The sequence below is a fragment of the Heterodontus francisci genome, chromosome 8 (assembly GCF_036365525.1).
Source record: "Heterodontus francisci isolate sHetFra1 chromosome 8, sHetFra1.hap1, whole genome shotgun sequence".
Classification (NCBI taxonomy): domain Eukaryota; kingdom Metazoa; phylum Chordata; class Chondrichthyes; order Heterodontiformes; family Heterodontidae; genus Heterodontus; species Heterodontus francisci.
In genome coordinates, this window is record NC_090378.1 from 58,862,750 (window position 1) to 58,889,684 (window position 26,935).

The window sequence follows — 26,935 nt, forward strand, 5'->3', positions numbered from 1 at the left end:
CATTACGATCATGGCTGATCATCCAACTCAGTAACCTGTTCCCGCTTTCGTCCCATACCCTTTGATCCCTTTAGACCCAAGAGCTGCATCTAACTCCTTCTTGAAAACATTCAATTTTTTGGCCTCAACTGCTTTCTGTGGTAGCGAATTCCACAGGCTCACCACTCTCTGGGTGAAGAAATCTCTCCTCATCTCAGTGCTGAAATGTTTACCCCCTTTTCCTTAGACTATGACCCCTGGTTCTGGACTCCCCACCATCGGGAACATCCTTCCTGCATCTACCCGGTCAAGTCCTGTTAGAATTTTACAGGTTTCTATGAGATCCCCCTTCACTCTTCTGAACTCCAGCGAATATCATCCTAACCGACTCAATCTCTCCTCATAGGTCAGTCCTGCCGTCCCAGGAATCAGTCTGGTAAACCTTTGCTGCATTCTCTCTATAGCAAGAACATCCTTCCTCAGATAAGGAGACCAAAACTGCACACAATATTCCAGGTATGAAACAAGGGAAACCCTGTCATGGCTTTGGGACGGAGGGGAAGAGGTGAGAGCAGAAATGTGGGAAATGGAACGGACACAGTCGAGGGTCCTATCAACCAGAGTGGAGTGGAATCCTCACCTGAGAAAAAAGGGACATAAATCAGAAGTGCTGGCATGGAAGGTGGCATCGTCAGAAGAAATGCGATGGAGATAGAGAAACTGGAAGAATTAAAATAAAGTCCTTACAGGAAAAGGGCTTGGGTGAAAGTGTAGTCAAGGTAGCTGTGGGAGTCAGTGGGCTTATAGTGGACATTGATCAATAACCTATCCTCAGAAAGGGAGAGAGAGAAGGAAAGGAAGGAAAGAGTCAAAGATGAACCATGTATTGATCATTATTGTTGGTACTGCCCGTGCTTGGTTCCACACTTACCAATCTGTTCGTTGCTTGAGTATCTCTCGCAACAACTTCCTTTCCCACCCCCACACCATAACCTCCAGAATCCCCAATAGATCTACCCTTAGACCCCCCCTACTTCTTCATCAAATGTTGCATCTCGGCGACATCATCCACAGACATGGAGTCAGCTGACAACAACCAGCGCACATCTCTACCACTTCTCTTAATTCACCACCGTCTCTAGGCTCTCAGAATGTTTGCCCAACCTCCAATCTTGGATGAGCTGCAATTTCATCCAGTTAAACACTGGGAAAACCGAAACTATTGTCTTCAGCCTTTGTAACTAACTCTGTACCCTTGCCACTGCTTCCAACCCCTGCCCATGACTTAACTCAAGGTGAACTAAATAACTTTGTGTCCTATTCAATCTTGAGCTGAGCTTCCAACCAGATACCATTTCCAAACAATAACTGTCTACTACCCTGCCTAAACTCCCTGTGCCTCTCCAACTCCCTCTACTCCTTAAAGCCCACCTCTTTGATCTAATACTTCCTTCTTTGGCAATGCGTCTTTTTTATTACAGCGCTGTCTAATGCCTTGGGATATTTTTTCCACATTATAGGTGCTATATAAATGCAAGTTATTTTTGTTGGAATGATCACATATCTGCTAGAATCTGCTTTGCAAGAGTAAAGAGTCAGCTCTGTCATCAGACATTAATATTACTGAGCTATTATAACTATATGATTTCAAAAAAGGCACAACCAGTTTGTTGGGGGATATGCTTGTGGCTGTACTGAGTTACAGTAATATTCCAATTAATTGGTTAGTGGAGAAAAGAAAAACTTTCTTTAACTGCTAAGTGTGACAGCATATTGTAATTATAGGTCTGAACTTCAATTACTATGTTCAGTGATTTTTGTGGTCAACAGAAGTGCTGTATGGTCAGCTAGCAGAAGTACAGGCATATTCTTAATGTTAAACAAGAGAAAAGTGGGTTGCTTTTTTTAAAAAAAGCAAAGTGGTTTGCTTTTTTTGTTTCAAAGAAACTGTGCAGAGACCACAGTTTGCTGTTGTCTTCCCCTATTGTGGCTGAGGAGTCGTAATTCAAACCATACTGAGCTGTAAACTGCCACGTTTCCAAGTCCAGCATTCCAGTCTAATCTCCACACTGCCATATACTGTTCCATATGCAGTGTTAGGTGTAAGGTCTTCATTTAGGGAAATCATTCCCCGTGGGCACTGCTTAGATACAATGCAGAACGCAGACTTTGTGGCAGCTGAGATGATTAGACCTGACCCTGTATGAAAATGCTCCGTACAGTACTTCCATCTCAAAGAAATTTGATCACTTACTACACTATATACCACTTAAGCCTGACTACTGGTAGTCACGCAACGATTCATATACCACTCCCACCACATACACAAAAAAAAATTCATTTAGAAATCCATTGTGTTAATTGGCCTTTTCTATATACCCCCATCCTTCACTATTTTAACTCAATATCACCAGCCTGCTCAAAGACACATGGTAAACTGAAATTTAACTCTTTACTTAGCACAAACCCAGATTTCTCTGGAACTAGAATCATATTCAAGAACCATAAGAGATAAAATCCAATTCCTTTTTTAAAAAGCAACAAATTAGTAACTTCAATATTCTTTTACTTATGTTGTTTTTAAAATATTTTTATTTAAACAGTGAATCATAATCCTGTATTACAATGGTGACTACACCTAAACAAAAGTACTTTATTGGCCATAAACCACTTTGAGATGTCCGTTGGCCGTGAAAGGCACTATATAAATGCAAGTTTCCTTTCTTTATTGGCTCTGAACTTCCATGCGTTACTGAACCTAAATGGCATGTAGTTACTTTTATTACCAACTTTTTAAAACCTATTTTCAGAGACTGCCCTCAGTGCACTGTTTAGCCCTATTACGTTCTACACTGGGAGATAGGGTCTGTAATATTGCTGCACAGGAAGGAGACCCAGAGTGCAAATACTCAGAAGTAGCTCCCATATTTACTCTGTTGAAACTAGCAGCCTTAACTCGATGGCATATTCATGAGTCCACATCTTCATCGATATCAGATGCTGTCAGTCCCACAAACTTGACATGATTTACACTTTGGAGTGCAGATGGTAGAAGAAGACCTGTAAGTCTGATGTCAGCTTCACTCCCATAATGTAAATACATCTGTAAGGAGCTAAGTAAGAATCAATAAAGATAAGTCATTAATCTATGAATTGTTGGGTTTTACTATGTATACTAGTCAAGCTCCTTTGCAATGTGGTTGACTCTTAAATGCCCTCTGAAGTGACTTGCAAGCCACTCAGAGTCATAGAGAGATACAGCACTGAAACAGGCCCTTCGGCCCACCGATTCTGTGCTGACCATCAACCACCCATTTATACTAATCCTACATTAATCCCATATTCCCTACCACATCCCCTCCCACATTAATCCCATATTCCCTACCATTCTCCTACCACCTACCGACACTAGGGACAATTTACAATGGCCAATTTACCTATCAATCTGCAAGTCTTTGGTTGTGGGAGGAAACCGGAGCACCCGGCAGAAACCCACGCGGTCACAGGGAGAACTTGCAAACTCCGCACAGGCGGTACCCAGAACCAAACCCGGGTCGCTGGAGCTGTGAGGCTACGGTGCTAACCAATGCACCACTGTGCCGCCCTTCAATCACCTGTTGTATCTAACCGCTACGAAGTCAATAAAGAATGAAACCGGATGGACCACCCAGCATCAACCTAGGCACTGGAAACGACAATGACAAACCCAGCCCTGTTGACCCTGCAAAGGCCTTCTTACTAACATCTGGGGGACTGTGCCGACGTTGGGAGAACTGTCCCACAGACTAGTCAAGCAACAGCCTGACATAGTCATAGTCACAGAAACATACCTAGCAGAAAATGTCCCAAACACCGCCATCATCATCCCAGGGTATGTCCTATCCCACCGGCAGGACGGACCCACCAGAGGTGGTGGTACAGTGGTATACAGTCAGGAGGCAGTTGCCCTGGGAGTCCTCAACATTGTCTTTGGACCTCATGAAGTCTCATGTCATCAGGTCAAACATGGGCAAGGAAACCTTCTGCTGATTACCACCTACCACTCTCCCTCAGCTGATGAATCAGTACTCCTCCATGTTAAACACCACTTGGAGGGTGGCAAGGGCACAGAATGTACTCTGGGTGGGAGATTTCAATGTCCATCAACAAGAGTGGCTCGGTAGCATCACTACTAACTGAGCTGGCCAAGTACTAAAGGAGATATTTGCGAGACTGGGTCTGCGGCAGGTGGTGAGGGAACCAACACGAGGGAGAAAACATACTTGACTTTGTCCTTACCAATCTGCCTGCCGCAGATGCATCTGTCCATGACAGTATTGGTAGGAGTGACCACCGCACAGTCGTTGTGGAGACAAAGTCCCACCTTCACTTTGAGGATACCCTCCATCGTGTTGTGTGGCACCATCACAGTGCTAAATGGAATAGATTTCGAACAGATCTAACAATGCAAAACTGGGCATCCATGAAGCACTGTGGGCCTTCAGCAGCAGCAGAATTACCATCACTGAATCCCCCATTATCAACATCCTGGGAGGTACCGTTGACCAGAAACTGAACTGGAGTAGCCTTATAAATACCGTGGCTACAAGAGCAGGTCAGAGGCTAGGAATCCTGTGGCGAGTAACTCACCTCCTGACTCCCCATTGCCTGTCCGCCATCTACAAGGCATAAGTCGGAGTGAGATGGAATACTCTCCACTTGCCTGGATGGGTGCAGCTCCACAACAACACTCAAGAAGCTCAACACCATGCAGGACAAAGCAGCCCGCTTGATAAGTACCCCATTCACAAACATTCACTCCCTTCACCACCGATGCACAGTGGCAGCAGTGTGTACCATCTACAAGATGCACTGCAGCAACGCACCAATGCTCCTTAGACAGCACCTTCCAAACCCGCGACCTCTACCAACTAGAAGGACAAGGGCAGCAATTGCGTGGGACCACCACCTGCAAATTCCCCTCCAAGCCACACACCATACTGACTTGGAACTAGATTGCCATTCCTTCACTGTCAATGGGTCAAAATCCTGGAATTCCCATCCTAATAACACTGGGTGTAGCTACCCCACATGGACTGCAGTGGTTCAAGAAGGCAACTCACCACCACCTTCTGAAGGGCAATTAGGGATGTGCAATAAATGCTAGCCTAGCCTGCGACACCCACATCCCCATAAATGAATTTTTTTAAAAATCAGCCTCAGTCATGTCACTGTCCCACTTCTTGCGTCACCATCTTTTACCAACTTCCAGGAGATAAGCTTGGATTGTTGTCATATAAAATGGGTGATTTTTTTTTATCCACTTACCTGAAAATGCCTAGTCAAAGTGATAAGATGCAGGAATCCTGTGATTGCATTACCTTAGGAGATATTTATGAATTGCACCACAGCCTATGCTGTGCATATGCTCTCACTCTGTTGGATATGCAGTGACCTGCAGTAATCCATTGCCAATAAGCTGCAAGATGCAAAACACTGCAGATCCTCAGGATGTAAAGCCAGATACCTTCCTCTATCTGACATTGTGAACCAAAGTTACTCAAGGCATGGAAACAATATGGCTCACTAAAATGGAAAACAGTTCAGGAAACCCTGAAGCAGCCTTTGTACTGTCGCAATACCATGCTTGCTTACAATGCCCTGTATCCACAAAATTAGCTGGCAAAAGGGTTTGCACAAGAAAAAAAGGCTACTCTATGACAAGTCTAAGTACGAATCACTAATTTCTGTGCAATTCCTAAAATTTCTCAGTGATTTGCAGTCAGTGATAAAATAATAGCCAACCCACTGCCAGAGGCACCATTGGAACCATGCAAAATATGCAACTAGAGGATGCCCTGAACAGATCCAACAAGAGAACACCTATGCAGTGCTCCATGATCATTTTGCCAACTATTCTCACATTACCTTATGCAAACATCCCTTTTCATAATTGTACATGTGTGGATTTGACACCGGCATAGGTCAGTAGAATTTGGAATCATTGTCTAATAAAACATAAGGGCCTCCAAACCTCCACCACCTTTGTATGAATACCAAGGATAACTCCCCTTCTCTTCAAAATAGTGCCGTAAGATCTTTTATATCCATCTGAGAAGCAGACAACACCTTGGTTTAATGTCTCATTCGAAAGACAAGACCTCCCTAAGTACTGCACTGGAGTGTCAGCTCATATTTTTGTGCTCAAGTCCTGGAATGGGACTTGAACCCACAACCTTCTGAATCAGAAGGCAAAGATGCTACCAACGGAGCCATGGCTGACAAATATATGATCAAAGAAATGTATGACTACAGTACCCTTTTGTCCAATTGGAACCTTAAACTACTAACTCTTAAAGCAATTATATCCCAGAATCATGCCTGTCGTGTCAACTTTGACAAAGATAACTAATCACTTTCCACCAACACAAATGTTTTTTGATTTGATTTTGATTTGATTTAGAGATACAGCACTGAAACAGGCCCTTCGGCCCACCGAGTCTGTGCCGACCATTAACCACCCATTTATACTAATCCTACACTAATCCCATATTCCTACTACATCCTCACCTGTCCCTATATTCCCCTACCACCTACCTATACTAGGGGCAATTTATAATGGCCAATTTACCTATCAACCTGCAAGTCTTTTGGGTTGTGGGAGGAAACCAGAGCACCCGGAGGAAACCCACGCAGACACAGGGAGAACTTGCAAACCCCACACAGGCAGTACCCAGAATTGAACCCGGGTCGCTGGAGCTGTGAGGCTGCGGTGCTAACCACTGCGCCACTGTGCCGCAATGTTGTGCTGCAAATACCCGGTGCCAGTTTCCAGTTAGCACCCCACATAAAAAATTAACCTCGTAACATTTGTCTCACCCTGACATTTCCATGGCTTCAGGCTCTGCTCCCTGTTACTCTCCACAGTTCCAGTCTCCCACCGTCACTCTGCACTGCTCCAGACTCTCATCCCGTCACTCTCCACGGCACCGGACTCTCATCCCATCTCTCTCCACGGCCCCGGACCCTCATCCCGTCTCTCTCCACGGCTCCGGACTCTCATCCCGTCACTCTCCACGGCTCTGGACTCTCATGCCGTCACTCTCCACGGCTCCAGACTCTCATCCTGTCACTCTCCACTGTTACATGCCATATACTCTGGTCTGTTCAAACCCTGACTACAGACTGCATCATCACAGTGATAGTGTGCTGTGACTGAGGTCTGAGTGTTGGCAAGTACTGGTGTCCTCCCAATATGGATATAGACTGAAACTCCAGTACTTGTATAATCACACAAATCATACAATATTAATAAAATGTGAAGAAAACTTTCTTTCTAACATATACTGTGGTCCTGTAGCACAAGTAATACAAAACAAATGTTGCTGCAACTTCAGCATTGGGACTCATACTGAAGTTTCTCTCTGTCGATAGGGAAATTCTGCACTTTGTTGCCACTTCTTAGCCCCAGCATTGCACATGCTCACTTCCCCAAGGAAACTAGATCATTTCTATGAACAGTGGATTGAAGTTCCAAGCTTGAGTCCTAATGAGAGTTCTAGTGAGAGCAAAAGGAAAGAATGAAAGACACACTGGAAGTAAAACAGAGGCAGAAACATACAGAAAGGAGAAAATATTTGAGGGCAAGACGAGTGCAAGACCTACAAAAATAGACAAACAAATGATAAACAAAGTGATTCCACGATACCACTTAGAGTGGCACGTGCACGAAGAGCCTCCCAGGAAATTGCAGACATGCAGTCCATGATTTTCTGAAAATTAAAATCAAAGGAAGATTCTGTGCTTCGGGCAGTTAATTTACCAACGAGCACTGCTCCTCGCTAGAAGTGCCAGATTACCGAATCAACTATATTGAGTTAATGAGAGAAAGAGAGAAAGAGAGACATATGGAGAGTAAGTATGTGAGAAACATAAATAGTTGGAAACGTAGCCATAGTGAAAGAACATCTTTCAAAAAAGAGGGAGAAACAGTGAGAACAAAGCTCAGAGATGAACAGAGATATGTAAAAGTAAATCTAAGGGCCTGGAAAAGGTACAACAATGATAGAAAGAGATAAAGATAAACAGAAAAAAGCATTGAGAAGAAAGATTTAGAGTACATAATAATCAGTCAGTTTTAAGAGACCAACACATTTTTTAACATTTAAAATTAGTCCTTGTTACAGGACATCAATTAGTGTTTAAATATTCTTGAGGCACAGCAATGCAACACCTCTAATGTTCAGCCACGTAAAAAAAAAGTGAACTGTAGTAGCAAAGAACTTAACTATAATTGCCTGAGCCATCTGGAGTTGCAAGAATGCAAGCAATTAAGTATGAATAACGAAACAATGCACTTTCCACAACATTTTAAAAAGACAACAGGACATTTTCCTGTCATAGCTGTGTTAAATTTAATGTCTTAGTTAATAAAACAGAAATAAATGTTGACATAAAGAAATACATTTTTTTCCAGCAAATAACCTCCACGCACAACCCTAATATATCTCTTTACAGTTGAGATGAAGTGTCAATAGATAAGATGTTATTCAAGATGACACCACTTCTTTGCCTTCATTCACCCATTCCATTGCAATTATTCAAATGTTTATGTTCTGATGCTAACGTTGGCTGTGAAGTTACATTAAAGTTATCTTCAGTTTACTATGAAGTTATGTACGATAAGAAATGCTATAGCCACAACTGGAATTTTTAATATTCAAATTAATTTGTTGAATAGCTTACTCAGTACCTTTCAACACTCACACCCATCCACAAGAAACATAAATGGTCAGCGAACACCTGAATAAATGCAAATTTTTCCAAAAATAAATACTTCTCCATGATGTTAAATAAAATCCTGCGTAAGGATTCAAATTAGCTATAGGATGACATTCTGGTAGATTTCTCTATCTCCAAAGTTGATAGAGTGGTGCAGGAGGCAATACCCCCTTGCGGATTTTTACTGTCCTGCATCCACTTCACTAGTTTTTCGGGTAGAACCAGGGTCCTCCTTGAAAATCCAGATCAAATCCAAACTTTGCCTTCAGTGGCGCAGCATTACTTCTCCATTTGGTCAAAATTTAAACTGAATGAAAATCTGAGCCTGAACCTAGAAAGCTAAGTAGTGTCTTGATTGCTGCTCTCAAACTTTCAACTTGGCACAATGTTTAAGCTCAGCTTTTGGTTCCTCCTTCCAAGAGCATTACACAAAGAATGGAACATTCCTAGTTGTAGATGGTTAGTTCATATGGTCAGGACCAGCAGAACACCAACAGAAAATGCAAAGAGTTTTGAAACAGGAAGGTAGATATAAGGCCAGAGAACTTCTGGCAATGTACAATTTGGCAGCACAACAAGATGACTGACAAAATATACCTTCCACATTATTCAGAAGTATTTGAAAAGTTGAATAAAAGTACTGTAAATCAAAACTCAACTCAACTCTCAGTCTGAAGTGGGTAAAGTTTAATGCTCCATTTAAGAGGGAAAGTTTCTGAAACTCTTATCAACTTTAAAGATTTTCACACTGGAATGATTAAAAGATTTTTTCTGAGCTATCATATGTCCCTAGGTTTATTGCCAGCCCCACTATTTTGCAAAATGAACAACCTCCATTTCTTCACAAACTAATCCCCAAGTAACTTTTAATCCCTTTTTAATTACAAACTTTAGCAATTCAATTACCTGTCTTGGCTTTAACACAGGCAGATGTCAGATAAGATTTTATTTTCTCTATTGCAATATTACTTTATTTTAGACCAACTGACTCGATAACTACACCACAAAAGAACACTTGAACTATTGAAGAAACTAAGGGAGTAAAATTTTAACCTAACCCACCAAGTGGGAAACCAGCAGGTGTGGGTCACCTCCCCCCGCCCTGGCCCCGCCCCCAGTTTTGCAGCCTGCTCAGTTTTACCCCCCATTGACTGTAATGGAGCATTAAATTTGTTGTGGTGCAAAATGGGCAACAGATGGGAACCTGCCTATTTCTTCCCTGGCAGGTTAAGTTAAAATTATTTCCTAAATGTTTCATTGGTAAATGTGCCTTTTTCATGTCAGCTACGCTGGAACACAAAAAGAAACCATTTGTGTTACTTTTATCAAATTGTGTTTAAATTTATTAACTTGGCTCAGTTGGTAGCACTGCCATCTTTGAGTCAGAAAGCTGTGGGTTCACGTTCCACTCCAGGATTTCAGTGCATGAGCTGGACTGCAGCACATACTAGGACTGTCTTTCGCTTGAGCCTTTAAACTGAAGCCATGCCTATTCCGGTGGGCACAAAATATCACATTGACTACTTGAAGAAGAAAATGGAGCTCTCCTGCACCAGCTATTCCTTCAAACAAAATCTCCTCATCCAAAAAAGTTAATCAGTCATTCAGTCAAGCTCAATATTTACTATTAGTTACCTCTCTTACATTTTCATAAATGGCTCTGAACCTTTCCATCGAATGAATAAGTTATTTTTTCCAACTTATTCATTTGCTGAAGGCCCTGTATCTTCTTGTAACATTGTACCATGGGGTCATCAGTCTTCCAGTATTGTTCCCAAGAAACTGAGAGGTGATCTGGCGAAAGTCGACTGGCTACAGCTACTTGAAAGAAAATTAGTGGCAAACCAGTGGCAGGCATTCAAAAGCGAGATACTACAGGCACACTGTAGGCATGTCCCCACAAAGATAAAGAGTGGTACTGCCAAATCTTGAGCCCCCTGGTTAGCTAGAAGCTTACAGGATAAGTTAAAGCAGAAAAAGAAAGCTTATGACGATCACAAAAAACTTAATACTTTAGATAGCCTAGAGAAGTATAGAAAGTGCAGGGGTGAAGTGAAAAAGGAAATTAGAAAAGCAAAGAGAGGACATGAAAAATTATTGGCAGGCAAAATCAAGGAAAACTCAAAGATGTTTAATCAGTACATTAAGAAAAAGAGGACACAGTGGCACAGTGGTTAGCACTGCAGCCTCCCAGCTCCAGCGACCTGGGTTCGGTTCTGAGTACTGCCTGTGCAGAGTTTGCAAGTTCTCCCTGTGACCGCGTGGGTTTCTGCTGGGTGCTCCGGTTTCCTCCCATGACCAAAGACTCTCAGGTTGATAGGTAAATTGGCCATTGTAAGTTTCCCCTCGTGTAGGTAGGTGGTAGGAGAATGGTGGGGATGTGGTAAGGAATATGGGATTAATGTAGGATTAGTATAAATGGGTAATTGTTGGTCGGCACAGACTCGGTGGACCGAAGGGCCTGTTTCAGTGCTGTATGACTCTATAAAAACTAAGGAAAGGGTAGGGCCTATCAGAGATGTACAAGTGAACTTATGCATGGCTGCAGAAGTTGTCAATGAGTTTTTTTCTCTGTCTTCACAATGGAGAGACTTGATGCAGACATTGTAGTTAAAGAGGAGTGTGAAATATTAGATGCAATAAACATAAAGAGATAGGAAGTACTACAGGGTCTGACATCCTTGAAAGTGGATAAATCGCCAGGGACGGATGGATTGCATCCCAGGTTGTTAAAGGAAGCCAGGGAGGAAATAGCAGATGCTCTGAGCAGCATCTTCAAATCCTCACTAGATACAGGCTAGGTATCAGATGATTGGAGGTACCAGACGACTGGTGGTCTGCGAATGTTGTACCATTGTTTAAAAAGGGTGCGAGGGATAGGCCAAATAATTGTAGGCCGGTCAGTCTGACCTCGGTGGTGGGTAAATTGATAGAATCAATTCCGAGGGACAGGATAAACTGCCACTTAGAAAAGCATGGATTTGTAAGGGAAGGTCATGTCTTACTAAATTGATTGAGTTTTTTGAGGAAGTAACAAGGAGGATTGATGAGGGTAATGCAGTGAATGTGGTTTACATGGACTTTAGTAAGGCACTTGACAAGGTCCCACATGGCAGACTGGTCAGTAAAATGAAAGCCCATGAGATACAGGGGAATGTGGCAGGTTGGATCCAAAATTGGCTCATTAACAGGTAGTAGTCAATGGATGTTTTTGCGAATGGAAAGCGGTTTCCAGTGGCGTTCCACAGGGCTCAGTGTTAGGTCCCTTGCTGTTTGTGGTACATATTAACGATTTGGACTTAAGTATGAGAGGCATGATTGGGAAATTTGCTGATGACACAAACATTGGCTGTGTAGTTGATAGTGAAGAGGATAGGATTAAAGGGGACACGAGGAAAAACATTTTCACCTAGAGGGTGATGGGTGTCTGGAATTCACTGCCAGGAACGGTGTTGGAGACAAAAACCCTCAATTCTTTTAAAAGGTACCTGGACATGCACCTGAAGTGCTGTAACCTGCAAGGCTATGGACCAAGTGCAGGAAGGTGGGATTAGATTGGGTGGCTAGTTTTTTTGGCTGGCACGGACACGATGGGCTGAATGGCCTCCTTCTGTGCTGTAAGTTTTCTATGGCTCTTACATGCTGTCTAGGCTGACACAAGTTTTGCTATCCTGACTGAAGGTGGAAGGCATCACAGCTGAGCTCAAGTTGTCCTTGTCAAGCAATATCCACATACTTTTGTTTTAGGTGGATAGCCATCAGGAATAGAAATCCTGATCAACTATTCCCCTCTCTAGCCCAGGGTGCTAAAGCCAAATGCAGCTCCTCAAATCCTCGCTGAAATGAGTTCCTCTATAAAGGTGAAAAAAGTTATGGCCAAACCTGCTAAACTACACCACTGCTGACTTGTAAAACAATAAAACTGTTAATTAAATAGAGGTATTTCCTTGGGTGTTTTGATCCGCAAAAACAAAAAAAATCTGTTCTAAATATTTTGATAAAATAAGAACATTTTAGTTAAGCTCACTTAAATATAGGTCTTGTGTTATGAGGGCGAATGGAATTTGTTGTGGCTTACCAACATGCAACATGACTTCACTGCAAAGGCAAAGAGAAAATTAACTCCTTGTGGAATTTTACAGATACAATTGCTTTAACTCAAGAGTCTGAATAAAGGGGTCAAAAAGGTGCTTGGTTGGGTACAGTTTCAATTCTAAAGGTTCAGGCACATCAGGATTCATTTTGACTTTGGATGACTGTAAAACATGTGATTTAATTTCTTTCCATTGATTTCAATAGCAAAATAAATTGTTGGAAATCAATAACTAAGATTTCATCATCAAATGAAGAGGAGATTTTTAAAGATATAAATATCTATGGAGTTCCATAGCATACATAACTTAACGCTACTAACACCAGCCCCTCCACTGTATGTTTTTAACCCCTCCATCGTATTTTTCACCAGTGCAATCACAAAATGGACCCCTTCAACTATTACGAGTGGAAGTACACCCTACCTTTCATATTTAATTGGTTGATGGTTGTATTCTGCTAAAAATATAAGCTAGTGTTACCAGACTGTATACACATCAGTCAGGGAAGAGTCACTGTGAGAGCCCACAATTCCGTAGCTTCAACATGACAGGATCATAGTTAAATGGGGAAATATACTTTGGAGCAAAGCCAGTGCCGCAGACAGGAATAGGTGACTCATGCACTACCCAAGCACCGCACCATCATCATAAATAACATAGTAGCTTTGGATAATAAGCAGAAATATTCTGATGAATGATAGATTGGAAATGTTAACCTGTCTTTCCACTTCAGATACTAATTGGCCTTCTGTACATTTTCTAGCATTTTCTACTTTCCAATTCAAATTTCCAACACTGATGCAAATTTTTTCAGCTCCTTACCTTCTGCAGAGACTTGTTCACAGCAGTTCCAATTTAAAATTACACTAAGATATCATTAAAAAGGATTTGCAATTTTGAAAAGCTCAATAAAAATCCAGATGATTTAAACATCGAATGATTTACACAATGGATATGAAGAAACAACTGGACATACAGAAAATATTGTTTTTGTGACAATTTTAAAAGTTTTTGAATCAAAACCCTTTGATCATGCACAAAGTTACAATAAATAATGATGCTGCATTCTATAAAGCAGAGTCAACATTTGTAATACAATTCAACAAGTTTCAAGCGCCTATATCGGAAGTATAATTTGCTGTCCAAAATGTATCTTAGCAATTCTCAATTGCATTGTCCTTTACAGAAATAATTAAGATACTTTCTGGGCTATTTGAATATTTTGGAATATTTCCTGACAATAAGGTCATTTTGGATAAAGGGCCTTCACTGCAGTTGATGTCATCCTTCCAGAATACCAAAACTACCACCTCCCCAGGGCAGCACATAGTTGCTTCTTAAATGCGTCCAGTGCCATCCTTCAATTATTGACCCTCGCAAACCCTTGGTTCTATTGCACTGTATAACCTGTAAATTATGGGACCTTTATTCAAAGCAAAATTATAATTGTCACAGTTGTGGGGCGCACAACCAGCTGATCATCATCAAATGATGAAAAACAATCTTTCCGAAAGGGAAAAGTTACTGTGTGGTCCTAATTCTAAAATGACTTTGGCAATATGGGACGTAAATAATTGAAAACATCTTTGTGCCACAGACCATCGTTGGATAAGGGTTTAATATGATTTTATAGGAGTGGCAATCATTCTTTCCTGTTAAAGTTGTATTAACTTACGTAAACATTCTTATTTTGTTCATTTATATCAACGAAACAGTTCACTTGCTAAAACACACTATTATATGATTCCAGATATAAACACAACATATTCTGTGAGTCCTTCATTAAAAGCAATAACATATAAAAACAATCAACTTACAAGGTAAGGGATTTATTTTTCTCCTTGCTCCAAGATAGTTAATAACCACACTTTTTAAGTATTTAATAATAAATTAAGTGTGCACAATTTTTAAACAGAATAATTCTGCACAAAACTGGTGCCAAAAAAAACAACCAATAACAATGCACTTGAAACCACAAACACTTCTCCAAAAGCTAACAAGCCACTTAACCAGAATGAATGACAGAAAGTCTTTGAATCCAGCCATGCAGTATGCAGCACTTCTCAAAAGTGGTTGAGTTGGAAATCTGTAAAACCTTTTCATGGCCTTGACTATCCAAATGTATTCCAATAAGGGAAAAAATGACAGGACATTTTGTAGGGCAAGGCAGTCTCCTAACAAGCCATATAAACTATGGAGATACATCACAGACCATGTGAATTTGATATTAAACAATTTGAGGGTCCAAAGAGGCACAAGCAAGTTACAAGTGTTGAAAGCAACAGCAAGACAAGAATACTTCTAGAAAGTAGCAGCCCAGGACATATATAATATATAATTGAGCTAGAAGAAAAGTCTTTACATCTTTAAAAGAATAAAACTAATGTACTTGCACAGAGAAATATTAACAAACACATAGTAATGAAGGCAGTGAAAATAGCTAGGTTATGCATAGTATATTACATATGCCACAAAAGCAAAGAGAATGCACTGCAGAAAGAAATTTCCATCAGCCAAGTTACCCTCCCACACTGCTCTTAAGTTTAAAACCAAAATCTGTACAAAACAGGAGAGCATAGAGTGAAACATTTTATTGATCTACCAATAAAAGATAATATAAGGAGACAGAACTGAAAACAGAAAATGCTGGAAGTTCACAGTAAATCACTGGCATCTAAAAAATGTAGACATTTATCAGAATGGAAGAGAGTTCATTTGTTCAAGAGTAGGGCTGTCAAAGATTTTGTCCCTAAGGAAATCAGAGGGGTGCACAAACTGAAACGTATCATATTCTATGGTTTTCACAATGTTACCTGAAAATGTCCACAGATATTTATCATGCAAACATTTGCAAGTAATGGCAATACCATACCCAAATTAGTAAGCTTATATACACACAGGAAGTAATTTTTTTGGGTGTCTGTTCCCTTTGATATAATTTAACAGAAAATCAGGGAAGACGTGTACACGAATTCCCAAAATGCACTCTATTTTGGGAATGCACACTCAGAATTACTCCTGTAATGTGCCATCTGCTTGTTTAACCCAGCAAGGGGTCTTCCAGGCACATCCAAAATAGCAGAAACACAACCCACTGTAATTTAAGCACCTGCATACATACAGCCTTTTCATGAGAATTAGATAGCAATGTGCCTGAAGAAGCACAGGGTGAAGCACTGATGAAGAATGTGTTACAGTACAGACCGGTGGGGAGTTGGGGGGGGGGGGAAATCAGGAGATGCCAGCTGCAGATCCTTTGTGCTTAACTGTCCCACCTGAATTATCTGGGGATATAGACCTTAGTCTCTTGTTTTTCAAAGGGAGGACGCTAGAACGCACAACCTATCAAGAGCTCTTACTTGCTTCAATCCACGCATGCTCAAACTGGACGAGCAGTTGTTTGCACTGCAGTCTGCCATTCATAGATTTTCTCTTCTCCTCAAAACAAAGTGTTGAATATTCTATTAATTTCAGCTGCTGTATTTTAAGAACTTTAGAACCACTGCAATTTAACCAATTTGCCTCTTAACCTATGACTCATAATTTTTACAGAAACATTATCACATTTTGTGAATTATAACTTTAATGGAATTACGTAAATTGCAATTAACTCCCTAAATTTAGATCATAATTTATAGCCTGTTAAGTTCTTCAGCAACACAAAAGTAGCACAGTTAATCTTTTGCTATGTTGCATGTGCAGAAGGTGGACATAAATATGTAGGTAGACATTTATTGCTCTAGGACCCCAAATTAATAATTACATTAGTTTTACTCATTAGCACTAGTCACAGCAAATCATTAAAGAGTTCCTTCTTGACAAATGTGTCACAAACTATAAAACACTGCAGCATAACTGGTATTTGACATTGTCTATCTGATTCTCTTGTCACTTCAGCTCAGTAATAATTGTTACACCAAGCTGTATAGTTTGCAAAGTCCATTAGGATCTTTGAAGACTGAAGCTATTGTGTTACTTGACCAGTTAAAGGAATATAACAATGCTTATGATGAAAGACTTCAAATAAAATGAACCAAGGTGAATCAATGATCCAAAGTATTTTCCAACAGGACAATAAAAAAAACACTATCTGTTATAGATGATCAAATTCAACCAAAATCACAGACAATACTTTTTATCGCAAACATCAAGTTCCCAAACCAGGTTTCTGCAGTTGAAGAAATGGCATATTCAGCAACTTTGGATGGCACTTGCATAATGGAAAGGAATGACAATACTGTTTTCCACATGTGGATAGTTTTTTTGTGCAATAACATTTAGGGATCAGTTGGGACCTTAACACTTATGCCTGCAGAATAAAACAAAGGCGATGGAAGAGAAGGGTTTCATTGGTAGTACGTTATTTAGTCAGTAGTTAGAATCATAAGAGTGTTCAGAAAAAAAACTTCCAGTGTTTCCCTCACAAGCCAGTAGCACATCTGCATGAATAATTTATCATTTGTCTTGATGATCTGACCATTCATTAGAGGAAATAAATTATGGTTGTGTCTTCATTCCAAGAAAGAAGGTATTGGTTCAGCCATTAAAAAATGATTCAACTTTGAGTTGATGCTTTGCCGACAGATATCTAACAGATAATAAGGCAAGGTCCCCAGTGTACTAGATTTGGGTTCCATACTGGAAATAGACCTACAACACTATGGTGTCAATTGTGCAACCCATCTCCTGAGGTTCTGCACCAAGATTACCCCACAGTCTTTCAAAATGCAAAAGAATTACCTACTTTGAGACCAACATTGTTTTCCTCCCTCAACCACCCTTTTGTGTTGTAAGCATTGCATTTATGATGAGTCTGCCTCATCCCTCCCTCTCCTCCACACTCTCTTTTAAGTTTGATATGAATGAGTCGTTCAAAACAGTCACCAAAGCAGCACTCATTATATGCAGGGTCCTAAAAATGTTAGTTTCACTGCATTGTTAACTGGTCATGTTTCAATGTTAGCTTCCTTCAACCTTGGCTTGTGCATCAATTTGTAAGCAAGAAAAATTTACATTTATATCACGCCTTTCATGACCACAGGATGTCTCAAAACACTTTACAGCTTATTTTTTATTTCCAAAATATACTTTATTCATAAAAAATTTGTAAAAAATACATTACCAAACAGTTTCAAACAGCACCAAGTCAAAAATACAAACAGTGCAAAGGTGATCAGTTTCCTTCAGTACAATCATGAGTTGCCTCACAACCCTTCCATTTCATTTGTCATGCCACATACATTTTTACATTTTACAGCACATAAAATTTTCCCGATATAGTTCGAGGGGTTTCCCATGGATGCATTTGAAGTGTAGTCACTGTGGTAATGTAGGAAACGCAGCAGCCAATTTGCGAACAGCAACTTCCCACAAACAGTAATGTGATAATGACCAGATAATCTGTTTTTATGATATTGATTGAGAAATAAATATTGTCCAGGACATTGGGGATTACTCCCCCGTTTTTCTTCAAAATATTGCCATGGGATCTTTTACATCCATCTGAGAGGGCAGATGGGGCCTCGGTTAAACGTCTCATCAGAAAGGTGACACCTCTGACAGTGCAGCACTCCCCCAGCAATGCACTGGAATATCAGCCTTGATCTTTGGGCTAAAGTCCTGTAGTGAGACTTGAACCCACAACCTTCTGAGTCAGTGACAAGACTGCCATGACTGACACATGTGAGGACATTTTGCTTTAAGGCTTGTATTGCTTTCAACCTGTTGTTATCTGCAATTCAAAAAAATGGAAGCTACTGATTAGCTAAGAGTCAAGACGACCGACATGACCTGCACTTTCCAATACCTTTTTTGCTGTTCATTTAGACAAGCTGCTACCTTTTATTTACTGCTTGTTCCAGCTCCTGAAACAGAGTGCTTTCATAGGCCGTGCTTGACAGTGGCTACTGTTTAAATACTGGTACCTTGTTTAGAGAGGAGGATTAGGTCACGGTCCCTTTTGTTTAACCACCTGTAGCTTCAACAGATACCATTACATTTGGAAATCAGTTCCTCCCCCACGAGTGTTTCATTTGCTCTTCAGGTAGTTTGTGTTGTGTAAACATGCCAGCTGCAATTGGGTGTCTTCATCAGTTATGAAAAGATACAAACTGCTTCAAGTGGCAGACCACCCACACCATCCTCATCACCACCCCCCCACCCCCACCCCTTCCTCCCACATACAAACACAAACTCTTTATTTAGCAAAGGTTTTGTGAGTGCTGTTGCTCTTGTTTTATTTTTGGAATTCCAAACAATCAAACATCATCTAATGAAAGAAAACAATGTTACATTTGGCAGCTCAATACAGTTAATAATTCAATTTTGTACAACTAAGTTATTTGATTGCTTGAACAGAAGCGTTGATACTTAAGGAATATTTCCTAGAAATTGCTGTTTACGATACTAAGGCTTAAAATGTTCATATGACATTTTGCAGTCCTTTGTTTTAACATAACTATTAAACCACAGGACTTCCATTAAATAACTGCTTAGGAATGCCACATGAAAAAATTATCAATGGATGTAAACTCTAGGTCCATTTTTGAATCTTCATACTCAATTGAAAAATAAATAGTGTGGGTGTTACAACAAAGGCCCATATTATCCCAGAATGTTAAAATAGAACATGAAAGGACCCAAGGTCTAGCAACCTTATAAAAGAGAAATGATGTGTTACACACACCTAGTTGATATGTCAAATTAAAACTAAGTGTAGTCTTCAAGCGGAGTGGGTTTGAGGGTAGGGATAATTGAACAAAGGTATGAAGACGTAATGCAGTCTCTATTTTGAAGTCATACATTGCCCTTATTTTATATTTCCATTATAAATTCCTATGTCCATATTTATAATGGAAACTACCTTTTGTAAATTCATCACTTTGTAGTTACCAATGGTGACAATGCAACACCTCAACCGACAGAAAGATGAAATTGCAGTGTGACAAGTTTACATAGGCAGTATCCAGAATAAATGTAGACATAGGAATTTAGAATGGAAAACGTTGACAGGAAGTGTGCACAGAGGTAAGGTTTTTCAGACTTGAAAGTGAATCTTCAGTGCAACTGAACACAGGAAATCAAGACCAAAAGCAGTCTTCAGGTGAAGGGGAGATAACTGAACTAGGGCAGACACACAACACTCCGTCCCCATTTTAAAGTCATGCATGTTGTTCTAATTTTGATTTCATTTTATTATTTATAGTCGAATGAAAAAATAAGATAATTTAGGAAGCAAAATTAGTTGAAGCACACATGTTTTCTCTGCAGTACTAAGAGAAGAGCTATAACACCAATACTGGCAGAAGGATGAAATTATAGCAAAAGTTTACGTAGGCAGTTTTCATTAAAAATTTGAACATAGGAATTTCTAATGGTGAAACCTTGACATAAAAGTGACAAAAACGTCACAACAGGAAATGTATGCAGGCATAAAATTTTTAATACATCATGGATATATGACCAATAATAAAAAAAAATTAGCGCATTCTCTACTGGGAAGATAGCTTGTCCAGTAAGTAAAGGTACCATCTGGTGTTGTACGCATACAGGACAGAAGGGAGCATGTTCAAATCTTGGTCTGTGTTGAGTTAGATGATGGGGAGCAGTTGATGGCTAAAATTAATCTCATTACACTTAGCTTGAGGGGGGGAGAATCATCCAGGACTCCCACTCCTGATTACCATCCTGTGATCGGTGCTGGAAAATATGCTTGTGTGGAGATTGAACGAGCACAATATTGGAGTCTGCCCTGTTCATTCAGTGACTGAATAGCCTGCCAAAGCTGGATTTTCTGATTGGCATTGAAATAACAACAAACAGAAAATATAAGTTTCATTGTCTAGGCTTAGAAATGAAGAGACATTTGGATAAGGTTTAAGGTCAATGCTACCCAGACGGCATATTCAGAAGAGATGGGAGAAAAATTGAAGGAATTTTTTTGAAAATTAAGCCAATTTGCTATGCCATGCAGTGTTCGGATTGCGTTTGTGTCCACTGAAGCTACTCCTTTAGCCCAGATATAAAATGGCTTTTGGAAAGGCCCAAGATCAAGATGCCCGTCTACCACCTTGCTTAGGAAATGGCATGGGAGGCACAAACTTTACAATGAATATACATTATGTATATATATGATTTTTAAAACCTCTGTGCCTACTTGTTCTTATATGGATGAGCAATTGTTTTGGATCTAGCTAATTTCTCACCTTAACATAAAATTATTTAGAACTTTCAGGAAACTTCCCTGTTTACTCACTAGTGACAGTTCATGATCCCTCTCCTGGTATCCTTCCTAGAATTTTCACTTTGAAATAAAGCCTCATTATAGTGGACGGCGCATACCAAAGGATAGGGGCATAGTAGCTCTTGAGCACAGGATTGAGAGCTTGCAGATGTAACTATTTACTAGGGTGGGGAAGGAAATATTTTGGTGCCGCTCCTCTAAAACTGCTGTTAAAGATACATTAAAACAAGTTTAGCACTTTGTGTAATTACCATACTGTAAGAACAGTAATCTTTTAATGAACATTAGTGGATAGATTATTGGAATTACACAACCTGATTGGAGGCTGATCAAACTTCCATTAAAGTAGCAATTAAAATCTGACATTCTGAGCAGGCATTAGAATGGGAAAAGCAGTGCATCACAGCTCTTAAGAGTGCAGTGCACCAGCTACTTCTTAATGGATGCAATATAAAAATGCACGGGTTAATGTTAATTAAAAGTGATTTCCACATGCTTTGGAAGCTCTCTGTCCTTATTACAGTCTGGTACTTAATGTTTTGGCACAAAAGCTACATTGAAAAACAGATTTTACTATCGCATTTTTTTTTAGGCTACGTGTGCTCTTGTTAATGAAACTAACTGAATATTTGTCAGATTCAGTTCAGTTGCACAGCAACATCAGAGTTCAGGTGTGACAGTCAAGCAAGAATCCATGCAAACCTGCGTTCAACTAGCTTGGACTCATAAAGCTACTTCCTTTCTTACTCAGAGTGGCGTGTTCTGCTTCCTTGTGGCAAGTTATCTGAACTTCTTATTTTCATTGTTGGATCACATTTTACAGTTCCTTAAAGTAATCTAATCTGGATAAGCAGGTTTCAAATTCTGACCAGACCTCTGTACTAAGTCCTCCAAAATTATTGCCAGGTATCAGCCTACCATTTTTTTTGGAAATAGCTTGCCTTAAAAAAAAAATTACTGAACATATTACAGCTTCCATGCTTAGGCAGCTATCAGTCTCCAATAGGAGCAGTCATCTTGGAAGAATCAGCTTACCAGGAAATGACACTAAGTATTATACTGAAGGCTAGATTTGAAAATAACTCTGGGGCACAGATGCAGTCTGCTTCTCATATACTGATTAAGCCTGACATACATTGAGAATGTTTTTAAAACCTTCACAGATGTTAAAGTTTCTCCTGTCTTATAAATAGCTGTGGTCAACTGATACCAATATGGTACTGAGTGCTACAATTTCCAGTAAAATACCACTGTTGCCATCCGGACTCAAAACATAAAACATATTGACAGGGTGTGGGCACTGCTCCTATACATTAGTTTGCTGGATCTCAAGTACAAATTGATACAATTATGCATTCAAACCGTAGAAATACTTTGATAAAGTGAAAACACACAGAATAAGGGAAACATAATTGCAATAAAAGATAGCCTAGGACATATGGATCAGGCAAAGATCCTTAAAGCTATAAAAATCTGTAGAGTGTTATTCCTTAGAATGCAACAGTTGATACAGACCAACCAATTATCAGCAGTGAAAGTTAGTTTGTGGAATTATTACTTAATAAGACAATCTGTCATTCTGTTGTTTAAGGTTCTAAAAAGCTGAACAATATTTTGCAGTGGGCATTTCCCATCATAATGAAAGCTTATTAAACAGGTCATTGTTAAAAGTCTTTATGCATAAAACACTTTCAATTCATCAATAATCAGCTCCTGTGCAAGGCATTATGTCTTCAATAGGAAGTCACATAATCCAACCATGTCTGGCAATCCCATTTTGATGTTGGAGATGTATTTGTATGGATTATTTATCCAATCTGACAAGAATCACCAAAAAAATCTGCAAGCAACTGAAACATATGCAATCCTACCATATGCCCCACGCTCAGTAAGTCATAGTTTTGCCACACTAAAAACAGCCCAACTTTGGGCATTAAGAAATGAAGTCTGGTTATGCTCTTCTATCAAATCAGGAGTGTGATACAATACACTCCAATAGCATGGATGACTGCAGCTCCAACATCACTCAAGAAGCTTGACACCATCCAAGACAACGCAGCCCACTTGATCGGTACCCCATTCACCATCCTAAACATCACTCTCTCCACCACCAGCACACAGTGGCAGAAGTGTGCACCATCTACAACATGCACTGCAGCAACTCACCAGGGCTCATTCGGCAGCAACTTCCAAACCCCTGACCTCTACCACCTAGAAGTACATGGGTAGCAGATGCATGGGAACACCATCACCTGCAAGTTCCCCTCCAAGTCTCTCACCACCCTGACTTGGAATTATATTGCCATTCCTTTGCCGCCACTGGGCCAAAATCCTGGAACTCCCTTCCTAACAGCACTGTGGGTGTTCAAGACAACTCTCAAGGGCAATTAGGGATGGGAAATAAATGCTGGCCTTGCCAGCAATGCTCACATCCCATGAACCAATAAAAAAAATGTACCCAGGGACATGAGGTGGCATTGGCTCTAGACGAGTAGAGTTTATCCCCACCAGGGGATCTATCAAGGCAAGCTGCCTAGACTCCCAAAGAATGATCAGAATTTTTTTTCAAAAGTAGAACAGCTCCCTTGAACATGGGTCAATGGAAGACTGAGTGTGTTTCAGGGCAGAGGCCTGGGCCTGGCATCGCCACCACCTGAAGTGACCAGGCACTGGATTTTCTGGCTGTTTGGGCAATTAGGTGCTGGAGATGCACCTGTTGGCCCATGGAGAATACTTGCCCCTGTTGACCCCACAAACTCCAACACAGTGAATACTGGAAGACATCCCCAGAACCACACATCATGGGGCCATAATTTTATTTAAAGTTATACAGTTTTGTAATTTTATTTAAATTTTTTAGGAAAAACAATATTAGAAAAAGTGACTAAGTGAATAAAATAGTCAACATTTTTGCTGAGTTTTTAATAGCAGTTAATTTTTTTTGTTTAATTTGTACATTGTATTCATATTGCACAGAAAACAAACAAAGCTAGTCAGTTTGGTTCAGCGGCAATACTCTGAGTCAGAAAATTGTGGGTTGTAACCGCACTTAAGGATCTGCGCACAAGATGTAGGCTGACATTTTAGTGTCGCAGTGTGATAATGCTGCATTGTTGGAGGTGCTGCCTATCAGATGAGGTATTAAACTGAGACCCTGCCTGTCTCTTCAGATGGATACGAGAAAAGAGCAGTAGGTTCTGCTATCTAACATTCATGCCTTAACCAGCATTGCCAAATACTTTTTTGTAAAATTTGGCTGCTGTGTTTGCCTACAAAACAACAGTGACTGTGTTTTAAGAAAGTAATTCATTGGCTGCAAAATACTTTGTGTTGGCCTGGATCCAAGTCTTTCTATTTCTAGTCATGCCTCGCCATTCCATTTAGCCCAATTACAGTATGTTACCACATACTATGGTTAATAGCTGGCAAAGTATCCCATTGTTGTGTACTTTTCTCAATGAATATATCGAACTCTTTCCAAATACGCAATTGTACAACATGCTTAATACCTTAATACATACCATAATGGCAATAATGGCCTAGAAGTGGGTTGAAGGCACGCCCGTTGTACAGGGCACCAAAGCGCCCAATATGTCAGGTGGCATTCTATGCTGGAAGACTGCCACCTAACATATTAGTAAAAGCAGAAAAAGAGTCCAGGACTTGCTCCTGAAACAGGCTTTAGGGTCTTAATATATGTAAATAAGAGGCCTGTTCCAGTCCCCCAGTACAAAATTTGTTTGCTCTGAGCTGTGTTCAGGAAAATGTGGTCCAAATACAACACAATCAGTGGTTCTTAAAGGGACTGATAGAGGCTGCCACCAAAAAGATAGGCTGTTAATACTTAACTGAATGCAAAGCCTGAAGCAACAGGCGTGCAGTGCCAAAGGCCTTTTCCTGATTGCCCCCTTCCTCTTGAAGCCTCCCTCCATACGGCCGCCAACCACCTCCCCCACCCGCTCCCTCCCCCTTTTCCATCACAGGGATCATTTGCTGCCCTGCCAGCCTGCACCAATTTCTAAGTCATTATCTTAATACATATTATATAAAATTGAAGATAACAATCGTTCATTGCAAAGCATACTTGCCAACACCTTGCAATCCAAATTAATGCCAATTAGCTCCTTACACTTTGGATTAAAGGTTAAAAAGAACCACTTGTAAGTTGTTAAATGATTTAATTGACTTACAAAAAAAACCCACCTGCCACATGCCAAACACCCTTTCATTACTCCTACCTCACTGTAAAGTTGCTTTCTCATCACAGGTGCAGTCTTTTGGCCTAGTTTCAATAATTCTAAGCTGAGGTAGTCTCAGGCTGTGTTAGGTTTCATTCTTTCATTCAAATTTGCTCCCCTCCCTCAACAGTTAATGCAGAAAATTGGCCAAAATCTCAGACTTGTTTACAATGTCAGAAAAAGTTGGATTGAGGCTAGTCTGGGCAATCTTCATTGTCTGGGCAGCCTGACAGAATCTTAAAGTTGACATTCAGTCAGGAATGCTAGTTTCAAATGAGCAGTTGACAAGGCCAACTGAGTTATGGACAATCCACAGGTATTTTCACCTGCACATTTCAAGAACTGGAAGGTAGACTAATATGGTGTGAAATGGCATCGATCTACTGTTGATTCACTAGTTTTGCACACATTGGCATGGAAGTTGCCACATTTTCTGGGCTTGAACTCATAATTTGTTAATCATGTTTTGTATCATATTCCAATTGTTTGCATTACCAGCAATTCTTTAAGCCAGTTGTTTCTGCAATATTATATCTCAAGACTAAACTTTTTCAATCCAAATCTTAACCATTTTCTGCAGTGAAACAAATGTAATCAACCATTTATTTTATAAATATCATTTATTTCACCATATAAAATAAGTAATTTTTGAAAAGCTAAGCAAACCATTTCCTGTTTAATAGGCTGAATTGCAACACAAAAACAATAAAATCATTGTCTTACTTTCCTGATTATGATCTCAAAGTCTTTAAAGAATAGATTATTCATTCATATATTTTAATTCTATGAAGAGTGAATCCTAACTTGCATATTTTTTTCCCAAATGCAGAAAATGTTATGATAAAATTTGGTTTTAAAAGTACTAACAGTTCTCAAAAGCAAACTAACAAATCCCCATTTTAGACAAGTTGAGGTCAAGCATTAGCATTTCTCAACCCACCATCGAATGAAAAACACACTCGGGCACTTATTCTGATGAGATTGAAAAGTATGACCATGTGGTGAATCGAGCCATGGGCTGAGATGCTGAGAAATGGCAGGGAAGGAGTGCCCTTTCCAAAATATCTCCAAATTTCCTTGCAAAACTGATGCACAATAAATAGCAGCATCATCAACTTTAGGATTTAAAGCTTACAGGATACTCGGGTGCAGTCTACATCCCAAACAGTAATGGGTATTGACGGTCCTGTTAAATCTTTTGCACCCAAAAGACACTCTAGTTCAGCAATGTCACAGATTGTGCATCATTGTGCATTTTACTTGGGTTGCATCTTTGGATCCTGAAACCTAGATGATTAGTTTAGTTTGTTTATATGTTGAGGAAGAAATGGTGGGCTTCTCAGCTGGGAAACAAATTGGGAAACCTAAACAATGACAGAGGTTAAATTCCTTAAATATGGAAGAATAAATAATAATTCAAAAATTTGCTTATGCAAGATCTTCTGATTAAACAATCATAACTGTAATGTAAGAAAAAAATGCAATTTCTTTAGAAAGATCAGATAGACATTATTATAATCTGAATTTATAGGTTCATTTTAGCTGCACAGAGTACTGGTTGCTGTGCATTCTAAGTTTAAGATTTTGTTCAACTGCAAAGTGTCATTGTCCTTCTGACATTT

General features: G+C 39.9%; 1 protein-coding gene across 13 annotated transcripts in view; it reads right to left on the minus strand.

Moving 5' to 3' along the window:
- Positions 1–26,935, minus strand: part of nfia (nuclear factor I/A) — a 516,334-nt gene that overhangs the window by 378,104 nt on the left and 111,295 nt on the right. Inside the window, exon 3 of one of the 13 annotated variants that reach the window (XM_068037199.1) lies at positions 17,964–18,564. The exons of the other annotated variants lie outside the window; for them this stretch is intronic. Coding sequence (XP_067893300.1) covers positions 18,326–18,564 — 239 coding nt within the window. The 3' untranslated portion in view covers positions 17,964–18,325. Of the gene's footprint in view, positions 1–17,963; positions 18,565–26,935 lie in introns of those variants that run through there. 13 annotated transcript variants of the gene reach the window in all.